General features: G+C 37.6%; 2 protein-coding genes across 2 annotated transcripts; one reads left to right on the forward strand and one right to left on the reverse strand.

Moving 5' to 3' along the window:
• FAM162B (family with sequence similarity 162 member B) lies at positions 1 to 9,614 on the forward strand. Its single transcript, XM_058802548.1, has 4 exons — positions 1 to 141; positions 560 to 671; positions 3,634 to 3,742; positions 3,936 to 9,614. The coding sequence occupies exons 1-4, from the start codon at positions 24 to 26 to the stop codon at positions 4,032 to 4,034; spliced, it is 438 nt and encodes a 145-aa protein (XP_058658531.1). The 5' UTR covers positions 1 to 23; the 3' UTR covers positions 4,035 to 9,614.
• KPNA5 (karyopherin subunit alpha 5) lies at positions 4,490 to 24,687 on the reverse strand. The gene is made up of 14 exons (XM_058802547.1): positions 24,601 to 24,687; positions 22,407 to 22,540; positions 20,048 to 20,149; positions 19,865 to 19,964; positions 19,004 to 19,098; positions 18,082 to 18,213; positions 17,724 to 17,812; positions 16,488 to 16,587; positions 14,740 to 14,903; positions 13,591 to 13,669; positions 12,506 to 12,631; positions 11,520 to 11,647; positions 9,711 to 9,889; positions 4,490 to 8,137 (listed from the first exon to the last, which is right to left on the reverse strand). Exons 1-14 carry the CDS (start codon positions 24,602 to 24,604, stop codon positions 7,950 to 7,952), a joined length of 1,620 nt encoding a protein of 539 aa, XP_058658530.1. The 5' UTR covers positions 24,605 to 24,687; the 3' UTR covers positions 4,490 to 7,949.
• Between the last annotated feature and the right edge of the window lie 137 nt (positions 24,688 to 24,824).

Genomic DNA, 24,824 nt, shown 5'->3' on the forward strand with positions numbered 1-24,824 from the left:
CGCCGCTCCTCGCCACCCTGGCCATGCTGCCGGCGCGCCTCCGCCCCGGGCGGCTGCTGTCCGCCGCGCCGCTCCGCCCGCCCGCGCCGCGGGGAGCCGCGACCGCCGGGGATCCCGCCCGGAGCCCGGGCACCACGCGCGGTAAGGGGCTGCCCGCCGGGCCGGGGGAAGAGGCTGCGTCCCGGGGCTGACGGGGAGATGCGCGGGCGGGCGGCTCGGGACCGGGACCGGGAGGGAGCAGGGCTGTGCTGCCCGGTGGGGCGGCCCTATGGTGGCAGCACAGCTCGGGTAGTCCCGAGCGCTCTCCTGCTCCTTTGGGTGGCCACAGCTGCGGGCGGAGGGGAGGCCGAATCAGACCCGCAGAAATGCTGCGTGCGGGGATATTCCAGAGACGGCGCGGAGGTGACTCTGCGTAGCCGAAAGGCGGAGATCTAATCCCTAAATTACTCTTACAACAACCAAAATGGGTAGGTTTTTTCCCTTCTACACCTTACTGTCAGTCACAATTCTCTCTTAGTGCACGGTTTACAAAGTGGGGGTTTTTTTCTTACTCTTTAAGCTGAGCAGGCTCACAGGGTGGTTGCAAGTTGCAAACCTTCGAAGTTTGACAAGAAAATCCTCCTCTGGACTGGACGTTTCAAGACAGAAGAAGAGATTCCTCAGAGGATCCCGTAAGTGTGCTGGCCTTGTCCAAGGGTAACATGGAGCTGAGGGGAAAGCAGTGCTGTGATCCTGATTCTGTGGAAAATTTAAGGCTTTTCCACAGAGCTTAAAATGATCGGTTTTACAACACTGAGACTTGGAAACAAATTAGAGGGCAAGAGAATTTCCTGTCCTGGTTAGAGGTTAAGATGAGAAAATGTTCCTTGCTAGAGTCCCTAGAGCCTGGGATTAAGAATGGATCCATCTGAGTAGACAGCCTTGGTTACATTTATGTACTGGCTTGTTTGTTTTGCTTAGTCCTAATGTGCAATCAGAGAAGGATGTTATTGGTAAACAATATTTTTGTTTATATTTCGCATAAACTGTTCTAAGGGAGCTGTCACTGAATGACTACATACAATAAATAATTTTTTATTGTAGAATTTGAGGAAAAATAGGGAAGGAGGTAATGAGAGAAGAAGCCCTCATCAAGGAAAACTGAGCACTTGACATGGCCTCAGTCTCCTATTCTTGCTGACCCACTGGACTAGCTGATCCTAGATGATGAAGGTCCCTTCCCACCCAAACCACACAGACTCTACAGTTCTCTGACTTGCTGAAAATTAGCAACCCCTAAGGGAGTCAGGCACTAAACACCTGAAACCCCTCTAATGTTTAAGGCTCCCTTTTCATAGGTTAGCATGTTAGACATCCCTCCAGGATGCTACTTTTTATCATCACAGTATGTCTGTGCCTTGGGTGATATGTGGAGAATAAACAGTGTGCAGAGCTGTGTAAAGCAACAGGTACATCCTCTGCCTATTCTTGCTGGTTCCTGACAGTTTCACTGGAGTTTGCTGAGCTGGACAGTGGCTTTCTGGACAGTTTAGCCTATCTATCTTGTGCAGTTAGTTTCACCATCTTCCTCTAGAGGAAGGTTCAGACATGTCTCAGGAGCTGTAAACGCTATTCAAGTTGTCAGGAGATGTTTATAAAGACATGGCATTTGTCAGTCATACAGACACATGCACAAAAATCACTCCTTTCTGGCCTGGCGGGTGAGTGTTACCACTGTGCTTTCTGGGTAAGCAAAGTATTTTTAGAACTGTAAGACTATACTACACTATACAATACTGTAAATAGTAATATACTAGAAGTAGTTGATTGTTAGTAATTGAGGCTCAACTGTGGCACTGTTTTAACTCGTCAAACAAAGAATTTCAAGGTGTGAACACAACCTAACTGCTGAAGATTGTTTGTACAATGAAACAAATCTGCAGGCTTTTTTCAAGGCTGTTGTGGTTTCTTTGGGATTTTTTTTTAAAGCCCCAGCTGTTGCTCACTTCAGCAGAGGTTTGCCTGGAGTCTCGATTAAGGACTGAATAGCAAAGACCCTAATATGCAATTAGGGAAGAACATTGTCTGTTTTCCTTAAAGTAGATGCAGAAAGCAGGGAGAAAGTGAAAATCTGCCTCAGAGGAGTTTCAATTAGTGCACTGTGAAATATAATTAGGCTAATACATCAGACTAATAACATTTACGGTTTTGCTTTTGTTGCCATAAATGGATTATTGGATTAACGATCCTACGTGCCAGTCTGATGTGCAGTTTGTTTAGAAGATGATTTTTATCATTGTACAAACCAGAAGCAGCTCCTTAGAACTGCAGGCATTGTTAGTCACCTGCAAGAAACAGAGTGTGCTCAACGTGCCCCTCGGGTGTGCACGGGCAAGGAGGGGCTGGTTCAGCACTGCCACCCATGGGACCCGTCCTCTTCCACCACACCGACCCTTAGAGCAAAGCACTGCAGCACCCAGCCTTGCTCCAGGCTCTCACAGGCACTGTCAAATCCCCAGCTCTGCCCCATGTTACTCTTTAAAGTAAATCTAAAGATTTTTTGAAGGAAAGAGAGCATTACAACATGTTTACTTAGAATACAAAATCAATTCTTTATGCAACTACTCTTTTTACACACATAGTTCTGGGTTTATACATACGTATAAAACATGTACTTATATCTTACAAATATATCTATTTATCTATATATAAAGCATTCCCATGACAAATTATGAAAGGAAAATGGTGCACAGCCAGTATTATTATGAATATCTTAAAAACTGTACTCCAAAGTATAATGTTTGACTGGGAAAAACTTAGCTGAAGGTTTTGGGACAATTTTCATTATTTCCTCTACTGCTGGTTCCCCAGGGCCACGCTGCTGGCTCAGAAGAGAGGAGGGTGGAAATGGGAGCTGTACCAAAGCAGATTGCTGGGATGTAAAATGCCTCCTTTGCACTGACTACTGCCAAACAGAGGACAGCAGTTTTCACTATTTTTGCCTTTGATGACCAGAAAAAACAATCCTGTAGATTGTTCTTGTTTAGGTGTGCGTTCCTGAAATAGCGAGGTGGCTGACATCAGCTGCCCACTTTCTGTCAAGCCGCTGCTTTAATAAAGAACTAAAACCTTTAACTTGTAGTACAAATGCTGCTTTAATCAACAATCCAAGGATGTAAAGTCCTTAGCCTACAGAACACCATCTGAACAGGTTAGATATAGCAGTAATTGATTTCTAAAGCTAACTTTGAATAAAGGGAACTTACTTTTACTTCATCCAACACCACATATACATAGTAAACTCCCATCTGTTTTAAACAGATAACCCCACTCAATTTTCACTATGTTTATAGAGTTTAGGGTGTGATTTCTGGTGTATTTATCCCAAGCATTAAAAGCAAACATTTATTGCCTGAGCAATTTTTTCCCAGCTTAAAAAAACCCCAAAAACAGTCTAAATCCACTAAATGTTGCTTTGCCATGGGAAACGGATTAGGATCCAAAAATGGCTGATACATAACTAACCGCAGCAAGCTGAAGATGCTTGTTTCAGAAGCTAATTCTGTATTTTTTAAATTGTGATGCTATGTCTGCAATGCTTTGAAGAGATACTTTGCCTTTTTTAATGACTCAATTCAACTACTTTAATTGCAGGCCAGAGATGCTAGACAAGGCAAGAAACAAAGCCCGAGTGAAAGCCTGTTACATCATGATTGGGCTCTCAATTATTGCCTGCTTTGCGGTGATTGTCTCAGCTAAGAAGGTGAGGTATGACCATGTAGCATACTTTAAAATAATGGAATTCTGTGAAAACCAAGAGCAGGAGCTGAGAGCTGCTCAAGCTTTAGCTAATGTAGTCTCTGTCACCCCCAGCACTCTAAGTGGCTGTTGCCCATTCCTGAGGCTGGGCAGCTTTCCCTGGGTGCACCCTTACTCCTACGCTGTTACTTCCTCAGGCTGCCGCACGCCATGAGTCCTTAACGAGCCTGAACCTGGCAAAGAAGGCCAAGTGGCGGGAGGAGGCTGCGCTGGCCGCAGAGGCGAAGACCAAGTAACTTCATCTGAAATCTGAATGTCCTTGGAAGAGCAAAATTAACTGCTGCTGAGAGCTATTAGTGAGTTTTACCCCTAAATGGACAACTGTAGTATGCACACCCTAGAGCCAGTAAGGGCAGCTACAGCATCACAAAAAGAAAGCGAATGGCTCTTTCATTAGGAAGATATTCAGGATATTTGTTGCATATAATTAAAAATATTTAGAATGTTTTGCATATGATTAAAAGCAGTAATTAGTTTTAAAGGGGATGAGGTAGTTTCCTAAGAATGTCAGATACCTTTGGTTAGATAACCACAAAATATTTACACCCAAGAAGTTTTCTGTCGCAGTTTTTCAGTGCACAAATTGCCACTTGGAACTCATTGGCATCAATGCTGTATTCAAAATGGTATTTGCATTTTTTAGCTTTAAGAAGCAACACTTACTGAAATCACTAAATAAATACAGTAAACATCTGTAAAATAGGTTTTATTGGTTTCTGTATGGTATTTGGAGATTTAACATTCCATAATATTGCATACTACTTATATGTGTTCTGTTACAGTAATGGGCCTTTGGCCTGGACTTAAAGATGCACTATTACTGTCTGAAGTTAATACAGGTAATTTAGATTTCTGACATTATATATGTAAGACATTGTGCCATAAGTATCTAGAATTTCTCATTCCAGATTTCAGTGAAATCTTGAGGTCACAGTTTAAGTCCACATATCAATTTTCAGACTTATAACAAAAATCCTCAGCTGTACAATTTAATAAATTCAAACCTACTGAGATTAACCATGGAGGAAAGACAATAGTGCATCTTTACTATTTTTTTAAAGACAGGCCCAACAATAAATAGTTTCCAGTTGCAAACTTGTTCTACAGCAAACATTTCTGTTCCAACATTATTACTATTTTCTGATTGCTGCTATGAACAGTGTGTAAAGCAAATACTAGAAAATTAAAAAGCTGTATGAACCAATCCTCAGACGAAAGTGCAATGATGAAAAAATTAGATATGATTCAGTGTAACAAGAGTAGGGAACTAATAAAAAAAAATCTTATGTTCTGCATAATTGCATAGATTAGCTAGTTAGTATTCACATTTAAGCAGAACAAATGGTACCCTTTTAATTAAACCCAAACCCCTGTATTTTTAAAAAGACTTTGTAACTGATGGGGCACTTCAGATTGCATATAAAATGCCAAACTTAGAGATTTTCATATCACAGTTTTGTTTCCCTCTCCATACTAGTTTCATCTCTTTAGGTATCATCATAATCATGCCCCTACCTGCAAATAAGTACACCGGAGCTGACCTTAAGTCATAATCTCTGGTTTTATTTTGCTCATTTATGTGCTTCTAACAAAGCATGATATAAACCCAGCGATAAAATAGGACAGACCATCCTTTAAACAATTTTCATTATTATTTTTTAACAATATCAGGGTAAACCAAATGTTGAGTTTAAATAAAGATTTTCATCATCCTAAGTCCATCAATTTTAGTCCCCTTTCAAACTATTCCATTTAAATCTATCAGAGGCATGAAATATAGTTTGTCTAAATGTGTAAAGTGCAGTCACTAACCGTGCACAAGATAGAATATATATCCACACAACTGAAAACATTCTTTCAAAACAAATGTAACACTTTAAATCTCCTCTCTTTTCTTAATTTTCAAGTCTTTCAATTAAGATTTTCATAGTTGATATTTGGTTTAAATAAGAGAGGTTTATAAATCTAGTTTTACAGGGTTCTCCAAATAAAAAGCAGGCACAGCTGGCTGTTATCAAAACAAGGTTCTTAGAAACAAAGGAATACCCTGTTACCTGAATATTTCGCTTACACTAGAACACTGAAATTCAGCATTTGCTAGTAACCTTGGTAGATTTCCATGATTGTTACCCTGTTCTGTGATAGATGTGCAGTTGGGAGATCATGAGAAAGAATGAGGGTTGGTGTATGAAAACCTAAAACTATGAGAGTAAAAAGGGCGTAAGTACAATCACCTAACATTATATGAAAATTTGGCAGCTGTACTCAATATTATCACACTATTCAAAACTGTTGTATGCTGTACAAATCTAGGTTTAAAGTGTCATTTGCTAAAATATCTCATTATTCAGAGTTCATAAAGTAACAGCACTCCTATATACACTTCTTACACTTCTATCTTCCACTAAAAAGACCTCAAAGGGAGGTTGCTTCCCTCCCATTTCTATCTTAGTCAAAACTGACCATTAATTTAGAAAATCCACTTCAAGTCCCACATTCAATTACAATATAGAATATATTGCTGTAACAACAAAGTGAAACATCTTAGAATCTTAACTTGCATGTAAAAAAAATTCCAAATATAAAATGGTACTGTAAATGATACCACCTTTAACCTGTATTTTTCAGTGCATTAAAATATTATTTAGTGACAAGCACAGTGCCATGGGTAAGTGACTTGAAGTTAGAATTGCAGCCTTTTATGAAGCATGAAATGCTCTCATATGTCACAGATTTCACTTAGCCCAGGAGTTTGATGTTAATACATTAATTACAGGTAATAAAAAATAGCAATACTTCAGAGTTAACCCAAAGTATTAATTTCTCCAAATGAGATATACTACTAATACACCAGAAACACTACCTATATGCAAGTCAAAGCAGAGCATACATTTTTTTGTACTCAAAACTGTTAACGTAAATATTAGAATTCTGTATCTTTTAGTGTTTAACACAAACACTGTATATTGTAGAACCTAAATATTTAATGACAGTAACTTCTAGTTAGTTTTGGTGTCCAAATACTTAATGCTATTTACAGTACAACAAACTTTTCCTTCAACTGGTGTGATTCACTATTCATTTTTCACTGCAGTATTTCCATTGTCTTACCAAAAGCAAACCAAATTCATTAACCTAAGGAACAATTCAAGTGGCAGTAGCATACTTGGTCAAAAAACAACACCTACTGTCTAAACTTTTAAGAAGCTATTGTACTAAAAGGCAAACATTGCAATGTTTCTCAAACTAAAGTGGTGTTACCACATCTTGACAGAAGACAGCTCTAAAACATCAGCTTGGTGATTGGTGCACATCACCCTTCTGTCAGTCCTAATTGCAGCTTTCTTGTGGTAACTGCTTCCACTGCAAAGTACTGCAGTTGTGGCTGACTTGTAATGCCATTTAGCAGCTTTCATTACAGAGCCAACATCTAATACCAGCAAGGTCTCTGCTGATTCCAATTTGAAAACCTCTGAAATAGTCCTCTTCCCACGTAACTCAGAAAGTACTTTTTCATATATTCAATATTATATTAGGTAATTAGTATTATATATGTATATCTATTATGTCTTTAAATACATTTTATAAATAAATTCCAACAGTGTGTTGTAAAGTAAGTAATGCATAAAAGTTTCACAATTTAAATAAATATTTTTCACATTCCAATTCAGCTTCTTACAAGCTCATCTTTATTTCATGCCTTAGTTCTGAAGCAATGTTTCTGCTTCAATACAAGAGGTAGATTTGATAGAAACTGGGCAAGTCAAGCCTACTGCCAAAAATTCAACTGTCAGTAACTGTATTGCTGATATGAAGTTTGAGACTACATGAAAAATTCAGAACTACTACCTAAAATCCTACCAAGTCTTACCTACACAGTTCTTGTGAAATCACATTTAATGCTCTTAGACATGATTACTCACAGTTTTTTTCTGTACATAAGAGATAATGAAGAAAACAAATACAAAACAGAGAACAGTTGTCTCTAACACAATATATAAAAGTGCACGAGCTGTTTCTTCATCTATTTCTGTAAAACATATTCTGCTTTTCCTCTAACTTTGGCCATAAAGAAAAGACCTCTGAGAAAAAAAAAAAAAACCCAAACCATACAAGCGTTTAAATTTTATGCTTATATTCACTTCAGTAGTTTAGAGCTGAAACCCCTCCATTGGAGCCTCCTGCTGTTGAAACACAAACTGCTGCTGACTTTCATCCACCTGAGGTGCAATACTGGAGTCCTCTTCTTCGACACCAAAATAATGTTCTATGAGTTCAAAAGCCTTTTGGTAGATCTCTTGGTTTTCATGCCTCTGAAGAAATTCGATTTTATCAAGTCCTAAATTCAAAATAGAAAATTTTCAAAAATATAGTTGCTTAAATGAATGATGAATTCAAATGGGAAAAGCTTATAGTATAACAGTACTTCTTAAAACAAAAGATGCAATCCCAAGTCACCTCAATTAATTTGATATCACTGGTTCTTAATTTCCTAACCGATGTATTTCTAGTCTTCATTTTCTGCTGTCCAAACTCATTTTAAAACTAAGCTAGAAGCATTTCAATTAAACAAATATCCCAATTTCTGTTCTTCTACTTTTAAATCTCCCCCAACTCTAAATTCTATCTCCACTCATGGAGCAATCACTAGGCACAGTCTGGTATCTTTTTTTGAATTAATTGTAAGATTTAAAGATACTACCTTTTGGAAAGCTTATAATTTTGCAAGTAGAGGACATAATTCAGCCAAAGGAGTAGAGGTTAAGTGCTAGTGCTTAGGCAGTTAGTTAGATTAATATAAAATTTCTGTTTGGGTTTTTAAGGTAATGTAGTTTCCACTTAGGTTGGATTAGAAAGAGCTCAAATGAACCCTTCTAGTGACTGCAGAGGCCAAAGCAATGATGGTGATATAATCAGCTGATTTCCTTACTTGAACTTATACTCTACAGCTTCAGCAGCCTATGCTTAAGTGCTAAAGAAAAGAAGAGAGCCTAGAGAGTCAATACTTAAAATTATGAATGGACAGAAAATCTGTAATACAATAAATTCCATTAAAGTCTATAGTACTTACTCCTCTTATACGTTTAATTGTTAAGTTCTTCAAGCATGCATTTGATTTAAAAAAGTGAACTCAGTAACAGGGAATTCAGATGTAAAGACAACTTTATTGTAAAGTTAGTACCACCTAAACAGATGCAATGTGGTCAAGTAGGACTACACTTCTATTAGTTACTAGCAGTTTCTGAAATACAAATGTCTGACAATTTTGTTTTGTCAGAGCTACAAAAAAGGCAATTCTCCAAAAAGAATGCCAGTTTCATTATAAGCCAATTGTGAAAGAATCCAGTCATGAGATTCCACGAATTAGAATGCCTTTATATAGAGGTTTAATTCAAGAACTTGTATAAGAGACTAAACAAAATACTTGCAAAAGTAAAAACTTATTTTGTTTTATGACCTGAAGTTGATTTTGCTGTTACTATATTTACTATATTAAAAAGTAATCCAACTTTAGTATCAATTAAATAAACCCTGATCTTACATCCCTGCTGGTAATGAAACTGTAGCAGACAGGACTATGTATCAAAAACTGCATTTAGGAATGGGTGATAAATGTATGCAAAGCATGGTTCCAATAGACTGGGACACCTGTGTCAAACCCTTCTGAGAATGTTTCTCTAGAGGGACATTTCCACTGTCTGCAGACAAACACCCAGATGTTTTCTGCATTTAACTGCTTTCCCCTAAATGTAACATTACTTACTTTGTGATATTTTATGTCTACTTCTGCTTGGAGTAATTCTTGTATTAAAACTTACCTGCAAATTTCAAAATGACTCACAGTGGTCTTGTTTTTACAGCCTGGAATAAGGAAGTTCAGGTATGCAGTTTTACAAGAAGTGTGTTCTTACCATAGGCTTCCTCTATGAGGGCACAGTAAGGATTAACGCCGATTCCATTTTGCTTTGACTCTTGCTCTCCAAGACGCAGAATATTTTCAAGTCCATTTAAAGCCACCTGTACTATTTTTGAATCCATCACAGTCAGGAGGTCACAAAGAGGCTTGGTACAACCTAGTGCTACCAAATACCTTTATAACAGAAACGAAACAGAGGAAGGGGAAAAGAACTGATAATCCAGAACATCTATTCTGACATACCAGTCTACTGCTATAAACACTTACTTTTGCTAAAAAAAGTGGCTGAAACAACAGAATTTCTAAAACATGCAAGAATACAAAGAGAAACTTAGCCCAAAATGAAATAAATATTACAACTTATCTTAATAAAACAACATGAATGTGTGTATTCCTAATCAAAGTGTGAAATCTGTACTCTTTTAAAATTCTTTTTACTACAATCTTCAGGTGGTTTTAATTTAATATAAAAGAAAAAAACTTATCATGAATTTCTTTTCTCAGGCAGTTGAGATTTTCTAGTGCTAAAAATATCAGGTAAACACATTAAGATACATGTAAGAACACTGGGCATTGTTCTGTGCTAACACAGACCACACTAGCAATCCATTAAGATTTTGGCATCACCTACTATAAAGAGAAGGATGCAACTGTAAATACAAAGACAAAAATATTTGGATTCTGAGTACCCCACTCCTTTTCACAATTTTGAAAAAAAATTGTGTATGAACTTCCACAAGTCATAACCTGTGTCCCTGCTTCTCTAGCATGTAAGTAAAATGATGATAGCAATGTTTGCCTAAAATACAGTTTAATCCAGAGGTTTAAAACTGTCCTGCAGTTAGGCAGTAGTATCCTGAGAAATTAGGAGGACTAAAACTTCATGACACTAGTAATATAAATGCATTTTTGATGAAGAGCCATTGCTATGGTATTATATGCATATCTACCATTTGCAGATCCTGAATTAAAATTTATTTTTAAAATGTTAGATTTTGAAATGTTACATTATAAGCAAATGTTACATAACAAGAAATTAAAAGAGATTCAAAAAAAACAAGACACTCTGTTATCCCAGTTATCCCTCTGATAACACTTAGTGGTTATAAGAAAATCAGGATTAGTTACATTATAAATAAGAACATACTCCTTGCAACAGATGTCCCAAATATGCTGGAAAAGTTGTCACATCACTTTCAGTTCTGGCTTTCATATAATACAGTAACTTTTAAATCAAATTATCAGCTACTGATTCAAAGTGATCATTATTCCACAGTATTCAGAGAAACCAGAGAGTATTTTATTCTATCTTTGCAGCACATAAATAGCTACTGACAAAAAAAGTTTAATCAAACTCAGTTCTGAGCACGTTTAGATACCTGCTTTAAAATAATGGTGATAGTGAAGTTAAAATACATGAAGAAACTACTAAAATCCCTGAAGTCTGTCCCCAAATATACAATCCCACTGCACAAGTTTTCTAAAGAACCCCCCCAGTTTTCCATTTTCAAACACTGAAACTGTTCATTAGCTATTCCAATTGTGTTTGACAATGTAATATCAGCTGTAGAAGATAAGCCTGTTGCACCCTTAGGTGCAACACTCCTGAAAAAAAGTAGTATTAATGATGAAGTTTGTTGCATGGACTTTGATTTTTCTGAATTTCTACATTTTCAAGTTGGAGTTTCAAGGAAATGAGGCTATGTTTACAATTTTGTTGCTATGATTGTCAAGATTCAAATGCAGAAATCCATATGCCCTATAGATCCTTAAGCAGAAAAACTAGTAACACACACAAACTCACCTGATTTGTTCAGGGGTTCCTCCTGACGTTGCATTAGTTATGGCCCACGCTGCCTCTTTTCTGGTGCGAAATTCAGCTTTTTGGAGAATTTCAATCAATATTGGAAAAATATTTGCATCTATAACAGCCTAAGAGATGAAATTGTAACATTTTACAACCATTAATAAAGATTTCAGAACACTTATAAGCCTCAAGTACAAGAATTAGTGATGCCTGCTGATATTAAAGCAAAGATTATTTTGTTTAGATGATGCCATACAAACTATAAATGCTAAAGTGAAGTTCAGAACTATTCCAACATTGCACAGCAGTGGCCATCAGAAAACCTTGGGTTTTTTATTTCTCTGTTTCTGGTGGGCAGAGCCCAGCTTACTGGATTGGCCCATTTTAAAATCATACAATGCATCCTGAGTTTTTGAACTGAAGATCAAGCCTCAGAACAAAATTTTCCATTTTACTGAGGTCCTGTGTACTCCATTGAGAGACTATGTCTGTAATTGGAGATTTTATTACATGTTTTAAGTTACATCAGGAAGTAACATTTTCATTTCTGATTGAAGCAGAAGGGGAAAAAATCATTTTGGAATATGTATTCTGATTCAGGATTCTCATTTTTATTGATCAGAACCTTCTGTCAGATAGCTCCAGTCACCTGGAACAATACTCAGGATGCAGTAGTTTCCACAACAATACAATTCAGTGCTGGTGACATCATGTCGGGCTTTTATCCAAGCAAAATATTCACCATTTATAAACTAATTCACTTTTCACTGGACAAATTCGTAGTAGAAATTGTGACAGCTATTTCTATTTAAAATAATATCTCAAAGTTTAGAAGAAACCATTTAGGTTAGGTAAAATTATAAACAGTTAGGACTAAAACAAATAATACAGAGTCAGTGCACTATCCATTTACATCTTGTGCAGGAAAATCAAGTAGTAAAATGAAAACAAAACCAACCAAGTAACAAATTCCCAGGCTTTACCTGAATCTGAGCTCTGTTTCCTGCAGTTATATTAGAAATAGTCCAGCATGCTTCTTTTCTGATAGATTCCTTGGGACTACTAAGCAAGTGCAAGAGACACGGTAATGCAGAGCAGTTTAGAATCACCTAAAATAATTTAAAAATTGAAAACTGGGTTGTACTATATATAGCCTTGTGCAATATACATATATAAATATAAAAACATTTTACAGAGGACTTCAAAAGACCTTGCAACACATTTATATTATACAAAGTGCCATATCCTGCAAAATTAAAGTGTTCAATGCTGTAGTGTGTGATCAGACAACCCAGCAATTTGAAAGAATCTGCCTTCATTAAATTCAGACCCAAAGACTGACAATAGCAAAACTAAGTAAGGCTGCTTAATGCTAAAATATGAGTAAGTGAAAATGACTGACAAATGCACATTTAATTTGTATAGCTATTTGTTATTTTTTTAAGAGATAAGGTTTTTCATTTAATTACTTAGCAAAATCCTTTTCTCTAGGGCTCACAAATCATGCAGGTTACATTTTTCCTTATGGTCTGTTTACACTAGTACTGCCAGCCTCTTAGAGACAATTATCTTTAAAGTAGGACCTATCTTCCTATTTCCTCCATTACTTCAAAATCAATGCCATTGTCTAAAGTTAATAAAATAGATCTTTAGAATAAATTACATCAGTATACTATCACGTACAAATTCATGGACAATTAAGTATAAGCACAGCTTAGAAGTGAAAACCTTGACTGCTTAAAGACTTGAAAAAGGGGAACCATAATAAGTAACTGAACCCCCTGAAAGGAAGGGGAAAAATTCAAAAAACGCAACAGTCAAAGTACCATACAGAAACTAGGCAATCCTTTATACACAATGCTGTAAAAAAAAAAAAAAAAAGAGGTGTTCATTCTTGTATTAACTTGATGCTTAAAACAGGAGCTTAAACTATCAAATCAACAACACAGATTTCTAGAAAGCCTCTTTCAGTGACATATGCAGATACCTGTACTGGACATGTATTTTGTTAAAGTTTTCACAAAATTCTGTCTTGCCAAATAACTTTTCTTAAATCAACTAGTCTTACCTGTGTTTGGATATCATCCCCAGTAACAATATTTCCAACTGCTCTTAATGCAGGGGATACCACCTTGTAATCATTATGCCTGGAGACAAATATTATATTGCTTGATATTACCAAGTGTTAAAACAATAATTTTGCATTTTCAGCAAACAAGGGTTTACTTCAGATGCTAAGTATTTAGTTATCAAAAACACTGTATTACTAATTGCACTTTCCCTGTTTAGCCAAATTTGACTACTACAACCCCACAACTGAATTGCTGATTCAAAGACTGAGCACCTCTATGGAACAACACAACTTAGAGCAATCTGCTCAGCAGATCCATTTCACCCAGCTCAAGTATTATTAAATATGATACTGGAACATGTGTCGTTAAATAGGCACAGAAATAGAGGGGGTGTTATGAGGTGTATACCGAAGTTTACTGTGTTTTGTAAGCAAAATTACCCCTTTTGTGAGTCAATAATCCTAGAAGCCAGCACATGAAGTCCATATTCAACTGCCTGATGTGTGGGGGAAGGAAATGACACAGTTGTCCTAGAGCTTCTATGGAAGAGAAAGCAATCTTCCCTGTACTGACAGCTACTAAAGCGAGCTTTTCACAGGGAAGTGTGCTGAGCTGTCTGTGCTGGGAACTACTATCCCAGACCTACTCTGCAGTCCCATGTGAACACAGGGATTTAGTCTCCCTTTCCAGGAAAATAATGAACCAAAACCCAAATATACTGGAACAGTTTAAAAATGGCTCCAGCCAGCCTCTGGACTTCACTGAGTCCAAGAACTGTCTGTAAAGCAATTATACATCCTAGAAAGGAAAGTACAAGAGTGAAATAAATATAAAAAAAAAGATAAATTAATTTACAATTCAACATTGGTCTTCAGTCTTTGCCCTCCTATTCCTTCATGTATATGAATTCCCACATTAAATTTTAAGGAATATAAGGAAATACTTTGGAGAAAACTTTTTTCACTGTCAATGTCAGGAATAATTGCAGGAGCCAAGCAAGCTAGCAAGCAGCTTAAAAGATTTCAGACTGAATTCATGTTCATCACTTTCCATAAAAGTAAATTAAGACATCAGGTGAGAAAACACAGCTTAATTTTAACATTAACAGTACTATAAGACATTTATTTGGTGAGAAGAAGACTTACATAAGCAGCTCTACCAATCTTCGACACACTCCAGAATCAATAACAGCCTGAATTTTATCATTGGGACCATCTGAAAGGTAAGAGAGGGCCCAGCAAGCATCTGCTAATACATCCGGGTCACTGCTAAACAACAGTCTTGACAAAACATTTAAGCAAGGAGCAACCTAGGTTAAAGAAAAATATTGCATAAAATTAGGTGTTCCATACTTTTCAAGTTTCAGAGAACACTCTGCAAAGACATAAATGTGCAAAACCATTTGCTGCTCAGGTACACAAGGTCATTAATGAATGAGGACCCAAGTGGAACACTTTCTAATTAAACCAGATATCCAATTCAAACCAGCAAATTGGATAAATTCTGAATCACAGCCTATTTATTGAGAGGTACTGTATTAAGTAAATAATTGTTCAGCTTAAATAAAAAATCATCTGCTTTTACAGGAATCGCTGATGCTTTTTAATCATTCAGGGAGCAGAAAAGTTTGGGTTGTTGGGGTTTTTTTTGTTGTTTTTTTTTTTTCTTTTGCTGGCTTTGCAGAAGTAGTGGCAGTTATTTGTAATAACCAACCTAGAGTAACTCACACAGCACCCAACATTCACTGTACTGGTGAAACAAACAATGTCTCATTTCAGTTCTCACTGCCACTGTACCCTCTAGCCTTCATCTCTGTAACTTTTACGCAGAGCCGAGTGAATTAGACTATCTTAGCACCATTTGGAACCTGACAGATGTCTGCTGCACAGCCTGGGAATTTCATATTCTTTGTAGAAATTGATTCTTTACCTTACATGCGTTATGCAAATTCAGTCTCTATTATGTGTCCAACTGCTGCTATTGCAAAGGGCAAAAAGCAGAAGACTTGGTCTTATTAACAGCTGCCTACAGGGCATCCTTTTCCTGTGAGGTTTTGTATTCAGGCAGCAAAAAATCTTGGTTTTTCACTACCAGAACAAAACACTAGTAAAGGATATAGGTTAGGCAGAGTCATTGTGAAGTGAACAATTAAGAAACATAAGAAATCCCCCCTTTTTGTTAATATTTTTTTAAGAATTAATAAGTAGCAATAAATACTAGTTAGTAATTACTAACTCATGAGGTAAAACTCTCTCTAGACTAACTTTAATGATCATTTAAACTCAGTCTCTTCTACTAGATTATCCAGTGTTAATCTTTTTTAAAGTCATTAACCTTACAGAAATTAATTTCATACTGAAAAAAACCTAGAAGTCCTACTAGTCTCTAGAGTCTTTATAGCCACATAACTAGAGAAAAGAAAAAAAAGGGGAGAGCATATAGGCTCTCTCTGTCATCATAGTCTGATGTAACTGCATCTGACAGAGCAGGAAACGCAACATTTTATTCATGCAGCATGCACTCACAATCATAGAACAACAAAAAAAATTGAGGAAGCTTCAACTATAACTCACATTCTCTACAACAGTTCTGGAGAAAATACAGTCCCACATGGTTTAGTGCTGAATGTATAATTTGTCCATCACTTCACACCAGTGTATGACTATTTGCACCAGATTACAGTCTCAAGTTTCTAAGTGATATGATTTTATTGCTGATCAGTGCCAAAGTAGATGATTTTTCACAGATACAACAGATGGGCAAGACTGTGTGATGACATTAAAAACATAAAAAGTATGTCTATATTCAGATTCAAAGATTCTGTTTTATAAAATATTACAAACATAAATATTCTTTAGCTTTCTGATTTCTCAAAATTACTACTTTATTATACCTTACTGAAGTCTGGAGGTGGGTTCTTTCCTCTACAAAGATTTGAGAGTGCCCAGACTGCATTTCTAGTCGTTGTAAGACGATTCGAATTTGTTAACAATCTGTGTGAAACAACAAGCAAAAAAGTAATGTCTTATTAAAAAATAGTTAATTTTCTGGGTATTGTTACCAAAAGAACATCACATAAAGAAGTGAAATTCTATTATTGATCACTAGTTTAAATTTATTTATCTTCATATCTTACATGCTGCAACTATTTTCTTAAAATCAACTGAACCTGAGATTATTTTGCATAATTTTGGGAGGTCTCATTCCCAAATCACATACATGCATATAAAGTAAGCAATTGCTTATATCAAAGATCATTCAACCAAACCTTTCTGAGGGTCTTTAGAAGGGGCTAGGAGACACAACCCTGCATGAAATGAACTTTGATGTTTTCATTCAGAAAATGCAATTAATAATAATAAAAATACTTCCATTAAAAGCTGAAACTTGAAAGTTCTTGTAAAAAAATTAACACATTACTTCTAGAACATGAAAGATTCAGCACCTGAAAAATCAGGTACATAACAAAATGTCTAAAATGTTATTCTTTAAGCCCTTGGTGAAGGTAATCATATTCTCCCCTGCTATTTTAAGCTATTTTACAAATGTTTCATTTTATTACTTTAGGTGGTAACAAACTGAGTAACATTTGTCTTGTGCAAACTTTTCCCTGTGATAAAAATACAATGGTAAGCACATAGTAAATGCTGGAATGATATTCCTAGTGAAGATAAATCTTGTGGAATACAGCTCATGTAACAACTATTCTGTCAGCTCATCTCAGCAAGCAAATAGATAAATAGGAAGACTAGAGGTTGGAACTACTGAACAATAGTGGAGAAAACAGCCCATTCCTAGGCAGATGGAAACCTACAAGAGGGAATCAAATTATGTCTCACACCCCATACATTCAGAAATCTGACAACACCGAGTTGGCACAATACAGAAATTTCATACCTGTGAAGTAACACTTCCCTCCTTTTGAAAACATAGAAAAGCTTCCAGTCATGAACTAATTAAACATATGCATGAAGCTCGTGTAATCCAAAACATCAAATTGCTTCTTATTATATTGTTATGATTCCCAAATTAGACAAAAACTTATATTCTTTGCAAGTAAATTCTAAGCTGAAGTTTTCATTTATCGATACACATACAATATATTATAGTATTAGTTTACAATACTTACTCTAAGAGAGGTGGCAATATTCCACAGTTCAAAACAAAGTCTCTGCATTCTGCATTATCACCAGCAATGTTCCCAAGAGCCCACACTGCCTTAAAAAGCAAAGCATCCAAGTGAATTTATACATACTTGCAAATCAACTTTTACAAATATTCTATACCTTTTACAGCAAATATTACAGAACAGAAAAAAAATCCATGATGGGAAAAAATAGTGACAGTAAATTTTTATCTTCTTGCAAGCAGATCAACTAGCTAGTAGGCAAATGGGGGTCAAAGCCTCTGTAATCCCACACATCCCAAAAGAGATATTCATAACTGAATTTTAAATAGTTAGAAAAACCCCTCAAGAAGACAGTTACCTGCTCCTGTACATCTTCATGTTCTGAACTAAGCAACTTAATAAAAATGGGAACAGCTCCAGTTTCAATTACAACTTTGGTGTGTAAGAAAGTTCCAGATGCTATGTTTGTCAAAGCCCAAGCTGCTTCAAACTGTTGAGGAACACAAACAATCATGTTGAACCACTCAACAGTAAAACTCAAAATCATGACACGAAGTTTGACATAAGAGTTTCAGAGGTTCATTTTCCAAGTTTTTTTCCTTTCCATTGACATGCAGTTATTTTTATAGTACTCTACACAATAAAAAACCTGGCATTGACAACATCTCGATTTAGTAAGAACTTTCATTAACTACATTGTTTTTAGGTTTTGGCTTACAGAACTAAGAAAGATTTTGAGTCACTATTAACTTTTATTTATTCAATACTAATTTAATTCTTCTAGAACAAATGTCCACAAGGCCTAAGTGCTACTCCCACAGAGGAGCAGACAGAACTAGTTACTCCTACCATTAATTAGATATTTTCTCAAAGATTTTCTAAAAGAATTTCAAACAAGCCTGTCAGTTTCCTGTATTTTTTCCTAAGATTTTAGCTGAAAAGTACTACAATATATTCAACACTTTGTCAGACAGATTCTGCTCACACATCATTGCTGATAATCTTAATATACCATTCTGTAAATCCTCTTGAACACCTTTTGTTTCAACACCCAAGTTTTTGTCCAGTTGAATATATGACCCTAAAGACTACTATGAAATTCACAAAATCAAATCACATTTTTAGCAGCAATAATGAAAACATATGGCTTCAGTGGTGAAAAATAATTATATTTGGTTATTCAAAACCCCCACCAAACAAAACAACATGTGCCTTCCAAAGCTCTTTTGGAGCGTTTCTAATCCCATTCAAAACCCCCAATCAGTACAAGCTGAACTCACTTGTAGAGTGTAATTTTCACTCCTCTCTAGAAATTTCACAAATCTCTGTACTACTCCCGGTTTTTGAATGACTTCATCTATAGGTGGATTAGGCTCTAGGGAATAAAAATAAACATATTTGTGTTAAAAGACCAAATAAATTCCTTTTTCAGTATGACAAGGACCATGAATATGATTTGTAGATCTCATCGAAATTTCATTCAATCCTTTCCTTTCCAGAAGGAGTTACAAACTTTTCACTTGCAGGATCTTATCTATGAAGTGGTACAATGTAGTAAACACCCTGTTACATATAATAACAGTAACACATACTATTACCATTTGCATGTTAGTAACATCACAAAACACTCTTCCTTCACACTGAACAACAGTTCAGGTTGGTGGAAGAGCAATTATGGCTACTGGATGCCATTTTAAAAAGACCAAGCACACCCTTACCCATCATGCTGTAAACATACCAGCATCACCTTAAGACTGCATGTTTTACAGCCCCAACAAAAACAAGTTACAACTCTTCTTTGCCAGCCATGTAATTTTTTTTTTCCCATGAGGAGAGAATGGGAGGAGAAGCTGAATCACTGCAACAATTATTCTAAGTATGTTAGTGTGCAGTTAGTTACTGTCCTGGACACCTTAATCAAAAACATTTGTTTTTTACTTTGAAAGACTTAACATTGAAATAATGAAGATTTCTGTATTTTGCCATTAGGTCAGAAGAGAATTGGCAGTTTATAAACAGAACTACAAATTTCTGCAAAATTTATTTCAAAATAAAACATAACAAAATATTAACTGACACTAAGTATAATTCATAACAACACAGAAGGAAACAACTAGAAAAAACAGGCAATGTTTACCTACCTTTAGAGAGCAATTTTCTGAATTTCTGAGTTGCTGTGAGTTGCTGATCAGGGTCATCTGAAAAAATCATCTGTACCATATCTACAGTAATAACTTCTTCCTGAAAATGCAAGGAAGATTTCTTAAAGTGTAGTACTATGCACACTAATAGATAACATTCTAAACACACTCTGAAGTATTTACCTCTGGAATAGGAACAGTAGAGCTGACATCAGGATCCTGAATTGGGCTTTCTACCATGGATTCTTCATTTCCCGGGAGAGACACGTTTCTGCGTTTAAACAGCTGAACAAAGGGGACATTTTTGGGAGATGTTAGGGGTAACCAAAGTGTGGGTACAGATGACATACACGCCAAGAAATGCTTTCACCAATACCAGTCAAAGAATTTTACCTATTCACCTTCCTATTCACCCACGCAAGGGAAATTTTATACAAAAATTTAGATAACATAAAGGAGAAAAACTATCATATCTGTATCTTGAGAAACTGCACAGCAACACTTCAAAATAGACATTCAGAATAGATTCTTACTAGTTATAAAGATCCATAATATTTTCACAAGAAAAGAAGATACAGATCTTTTTGCTTTTAGTCTTTTATCCCTTATAATTACCATCCATTTTAAACAAGAACTAGTATTCTACAAGCTACTTTCCCCTCCCTTAGTCCATAGGCTAAAATCACCAACACAGAGGCAATGTTTGTGTTTCAGCACACTGCATTCCACCCTTCTACAGAAGACTACTAAGCAGCACCTGTATTTTATACCCAGCTGAGGAAAGATTAAACTAGAAAGATAATTTTCATATAGAAGAGAAAAAAATAGTGTAGCTACAAGGTGAACTTCTGAACCATGCACCATTAAACACTCACTATGTCCAAAAATTGCTCTACAATTAGCTGCACACACTGTCTATGCTCAGAATACATACCAGCACTGTAGTATTTAATAAAATATATTAAATGAGTGCCTCTTCATTTTCTGGCATATAAGCAAAACATTAACATTGACCTGTTCTCTTCTAGAAACCAAACCTAAATTTTTATCTTTATTCCAGTACTACACTTACAACAAGTGTAACCACCAAATTTAAGAATATTTACATTTCTACCTTTAGAAAGAAATTATAGGCTCTCAGTCCATTGACTAAGATTTTACCTGTAAGCATAATAATGAAACAACCTATAAATCCTGATGTTCTGTCCCTCTAGGCATCTACAGACCTAGGCTTCTGTTGTTCTACACGTCCAAAACTGCAGAACAACTCCATGTTTACATCCAGCTCTATTTCAACAGGAACCTAAACCTGTTTGATGAAATTATGGGTTGGGTGTAATTCTGGACACAAAGCAACTACAGAATACTGAGTGCAATGAGGCTTAATTCCATTTAAACCCACAAAGGAACAAGAAACAATACTGCACATTTGGAAGACGAGCCATTCTTTCTCAACGCTCAAAGAACACAGAAGTTCTTGGTTGAAAAGTATAAACTTGCTTGGTCTTTCTACCAGTCACAATTTCTTCTGGAGCACAAGCAGTCTCATCTCCCTGCATACTCATTCTCAGGTCAGGAAAAGCTGAAAACCACCAGTCTAACAAACTAAGATCAAGCAGACCATAACAGTAGTCTCATAGTTACAATAGTCAGCATGGGAGAGGAAACACCCATTATTTTCATTATTTATCTAGGGAGCATTTACTACAAAATGTGTAAATAAAACTTTCAGCAGGAACTGCAATGCATTACCCATTCAGAGATAAGTGCTCTAGTACCACACCACTTCTGACTCTTACCCCTCTGGCCCAAATAATTGAAATTCTTTTTCCATGCACCACTTTCCCAGTAGAAGGGTAAGCATTCCACCTCATAGGAGACTGCAGACCAGAGCCTGGGACACTCTCGAGGTTGTGGGAGACAAAGTCATCCACTTTAGACCAAACAGAAAAACAAACTACCTTCCTTACCTTCCTGGCAAGAAACTACTAAACATTCTGTGAAGAGGAATTATGACAAACTATTAAACAATACAATGTTCAACACACTTGGTCACTAAAAATTCAATGAGAACAGAAGTTTGTATAATAGTTCAGAGACACTAACTGGTAGCCACTTTTTTAAGCTGGTGTAGAAGAGCTCTTAGGCAATTTGAAGCATGATATCAAAGATGAAAATAATCTTCTCCCTTCACACACCAAATTTGACCCCAGCTCTAGCAGAGAATGCAAGGTTTCAAATTCTTACTGGAAATATGCGTGTTCTTCTGGTCTAGTCCCACATGTATAAACCTAGACTATGGACTGATGTTAAAAGTCACAGCTCTCTCTGTGTGCCCTAGTAACTTAAAAGGGCTTCTATTCATCTTTTTATTATTCTATTGAGAACTGTGCCTGGTGCTTCCCACAAATGCAAAGAAAACAGACATTCAACCTGGCACTCCTGGATTCCACTCTAGAGGATGAGTCTGTTCAAGTCCTTTCAGGCCCCTGAATATAGTTTCACAGGCACTGAACAGTGAACAGCTCCCCAGGATGCTTACCTGCTCTTCTCTTTTCTGTTTCCGAAGCTGGATTCCTTCCTCCTCTCTTCTCCTGCGCATTTCTTGGGGATTAAGTGCATTATTCTTGTAGCTTTTCATTCTGAAGTTATCTTTACCTGGGCTTGCCATGTTGTCTATTGAAAAAATACAAAATTACTCCAAAAGGTCACACCTGTCATCTCTTGTACAATGAAAATACCCACAGCACTTGCTATATATTCCTGCATCTGTTTGCAATATCGAGTTCATCAACAAAAATCTTTAATGCGGAAACCACAGAAAACCTATGCCTAGACAGGCATGTCCAAACTGCAGATTAAACTACAGCTCAAGTCAAAAAGCAGATACAGCATTATAGGACATAAGCTACTGTAAAAAGAAACTATGCATCTTACAAGCCAACTGAAAAACAAAAAGCTGCTAAAAAGACATTATGCTGCTAAATTTTGATTCTGTCAGCAAGCAAGCAAAAAAAATTCCTTCCTCCTCTCATAAAGATGACATTGAATGTATTACAAATAAACACAAACCCAAGAAGAAAACCTGCAGCAGTTACTGCTTCATTTAATACCTTATGGCATTGTTTCTTTACTTTCACTATCTCACAAACATAACAGGATCTAAGGGCTGTGCTTTTCCTTCTAAACTGTGTGCAGGAAAGTAATTTAAGGGTCAGTAACACACAGACAAGCATACTCTTTTTCATTTTAAATTAACAAAATTATTGTCTCACTCCAATTACCAGTTGTTTTAATGGATTTAGAAGATTAGAATCTAACTGTCATTTCAGGTGTATCAGCTGGGGAAAGATCAGTGATAGTTCACCATTCTGTCACCAGCACGATCAAACGGAGTGGAAAAGGTTGCTAATAGCACAGTGCCTTTTTATAAAGCTAGAACTGAAGCCTTCATCTGAGAAACAACTGTTAAAAACAACACTCTACACAAACTATCACTCCTCTGGAATTCTACAAGGAGAAAACATGTAAACTACATACAGCTCCTGAGCTATGCACAATTCTCTGGCAACTTCCATGCTGAGACAATTTGTTTTGAGGTTTTTGTTTGGCTTTTTTTTTTTTTTTTACCATGAATACTAAGGACCACTAAGCTATGAGAGGACAAGCTATGAGAGGAAATCAGACTGCACACTTAGGCTGATATTAAGGCACCATCGCAAGGACTCGGCAGCCTGTTTCACCCAAGTATCTGCTTCACAAGAACCTAAGTAAACTACTGACATCTCTGCACAACAAGGCTAAATGTGCCACTGTCTAAGGCAAATTTCTAACAACAGCCATGTAGCTTTATTTTCCCAACAATGCCACTGGATTATCTAGTCCTAGAACACCATCCCTTTCTTAATCATTCAAGCCTTGCTAGTTTAGTTGTGCCAGTGAAACTGTCGGGCCGAGAAATGGACTGAACAAGAGAAACGCACGTTCAAAGTAACCCAGTCACCACCTCTCTGAAAAGTTACAGAAGGTCAACTAGAAGGAACGTCCCATCGAAATTGTTTTTAAAAAGAAAAACTGGGACATTTATGGCTTCCATCCTACCACAAGGCTTTGAATATAGACATCATAAGGGCAAGAAGACTGGCAGTCCTTGGTTTCACATCGTCTGCGTCTAGATCCACGCGAGCCTTCACTTCTGTGCCACAAAACTACACCCGCTTTAACACTGAATCCCTCCACCCACCACACCCTGCACTGCACCCACTTGTTGTGCATAGTCTAACACCTATCATACTACTTTTTCTTTTCCCCCTCCTTCTTGTCTACCTGGGGCTCACTAAACACGGCGGCTCGCTGTCCCTCCGACCCCTCTCCGGCCGAGCGCTGCCCACAGGCTTCGCACCGGCCCGGCCGGGACCGCCTGACCTGTCAGCCCGACAGGCCGGACACCCGCCTGCCCGCCCGGGCTACACACAGCGACGAGAGGCGCTCTTCATCCGTCCCCAGCAGAAAGGGTGAAAAGCCCCCTCCACCAGCAGCAAGGCAGGGAAGGGGGAGGACGGCAGAGCCCTCCTGCCTGAGGAAGCGGATACCCCGTCCCAGCCCCGACCGAGCTGCCATGCGGGCAGTGCCGCCGGAGCCAGCGGCAGACCGGCCTGCACTGGGCACCCCGTCCCCCAAGCGGTGCAGCCTCTGCTACCCCTACCCGCCGGCTCTCAGCGCCTTTCCTTCCTTACCCATCGCGGCGGACACGCCCGGCGCCCGGCGCCGTGCAAACGCGACCTCGCCGCTCCGGAGCGCTCCGCACCGGCAGCACACCCCGATGCAAGATGGCGGACGCCGCCCCGCCGCGCGCCGCACTGGTCGGGGGGCGGGGCCCGCCGCTCCCAGCAGCCTCCGCGCGGCTCGCGCCCGCCCCGGGCCGGGGAACGGCGCTTCCCAGCGGGAGGCGCGCGCGCGG

The sequence above is a fragment of the Ammospiza caudacuta genome, chromosome 3, assembly GCF_027887145.1.
Source record: "Ammospiza caudacuta isolate bAmmCau1 chromosome 3, bAmmCau1.pri, whole genome shotgun sequence".
In the NCBI taxonomy this organism is placed as follows: domain Eukaryota; kingdom Metazoa; phylum Chordata; class Aves; order Passeriformes; family Passerellidae; genus Ammospiza; species Ammospiza caudacuta.

Coding starts and splice junctions, on each gene's coding strand:
- FAM162B (XM_058802548.1), top strand. CDS start 24: ATGCTGCCGGCGCGCCTCCGCCCCGGGCGGCTGCTGTCCGCCGCGCCG. Junction 142..559: donor GAGCCCGGGCACCACGCGCG/GTAAGGGGCTGC, acceptor TTACTCTTTAAG/CTGAGCAGGCTCACAGGGTG. Junction 3,743..3,935: donor TGATTGTCTCAGCTAAGAAG/GTGAGGTATGAC, acceptor TTACTTCCTCAG/GCTGCCGCACGCCATGAGTC.
- KPNA5 (XM_058802547.1), bottom strand. Junction 20,150..22,406: donor AACAGAAAAGAGAAGAGCAG/GTAAGCATCCTG, acceptor CCCTTTGTTCAG/CTGTTTAAACGCAGAAACGT. Junction 13,670..14,739: donor AGATTGGTAGAGCTGCTTAT/GTAAGTCTTCTT, acceptor ATTTGTCTCCAG/GCATAATGATTACAAGGTGG.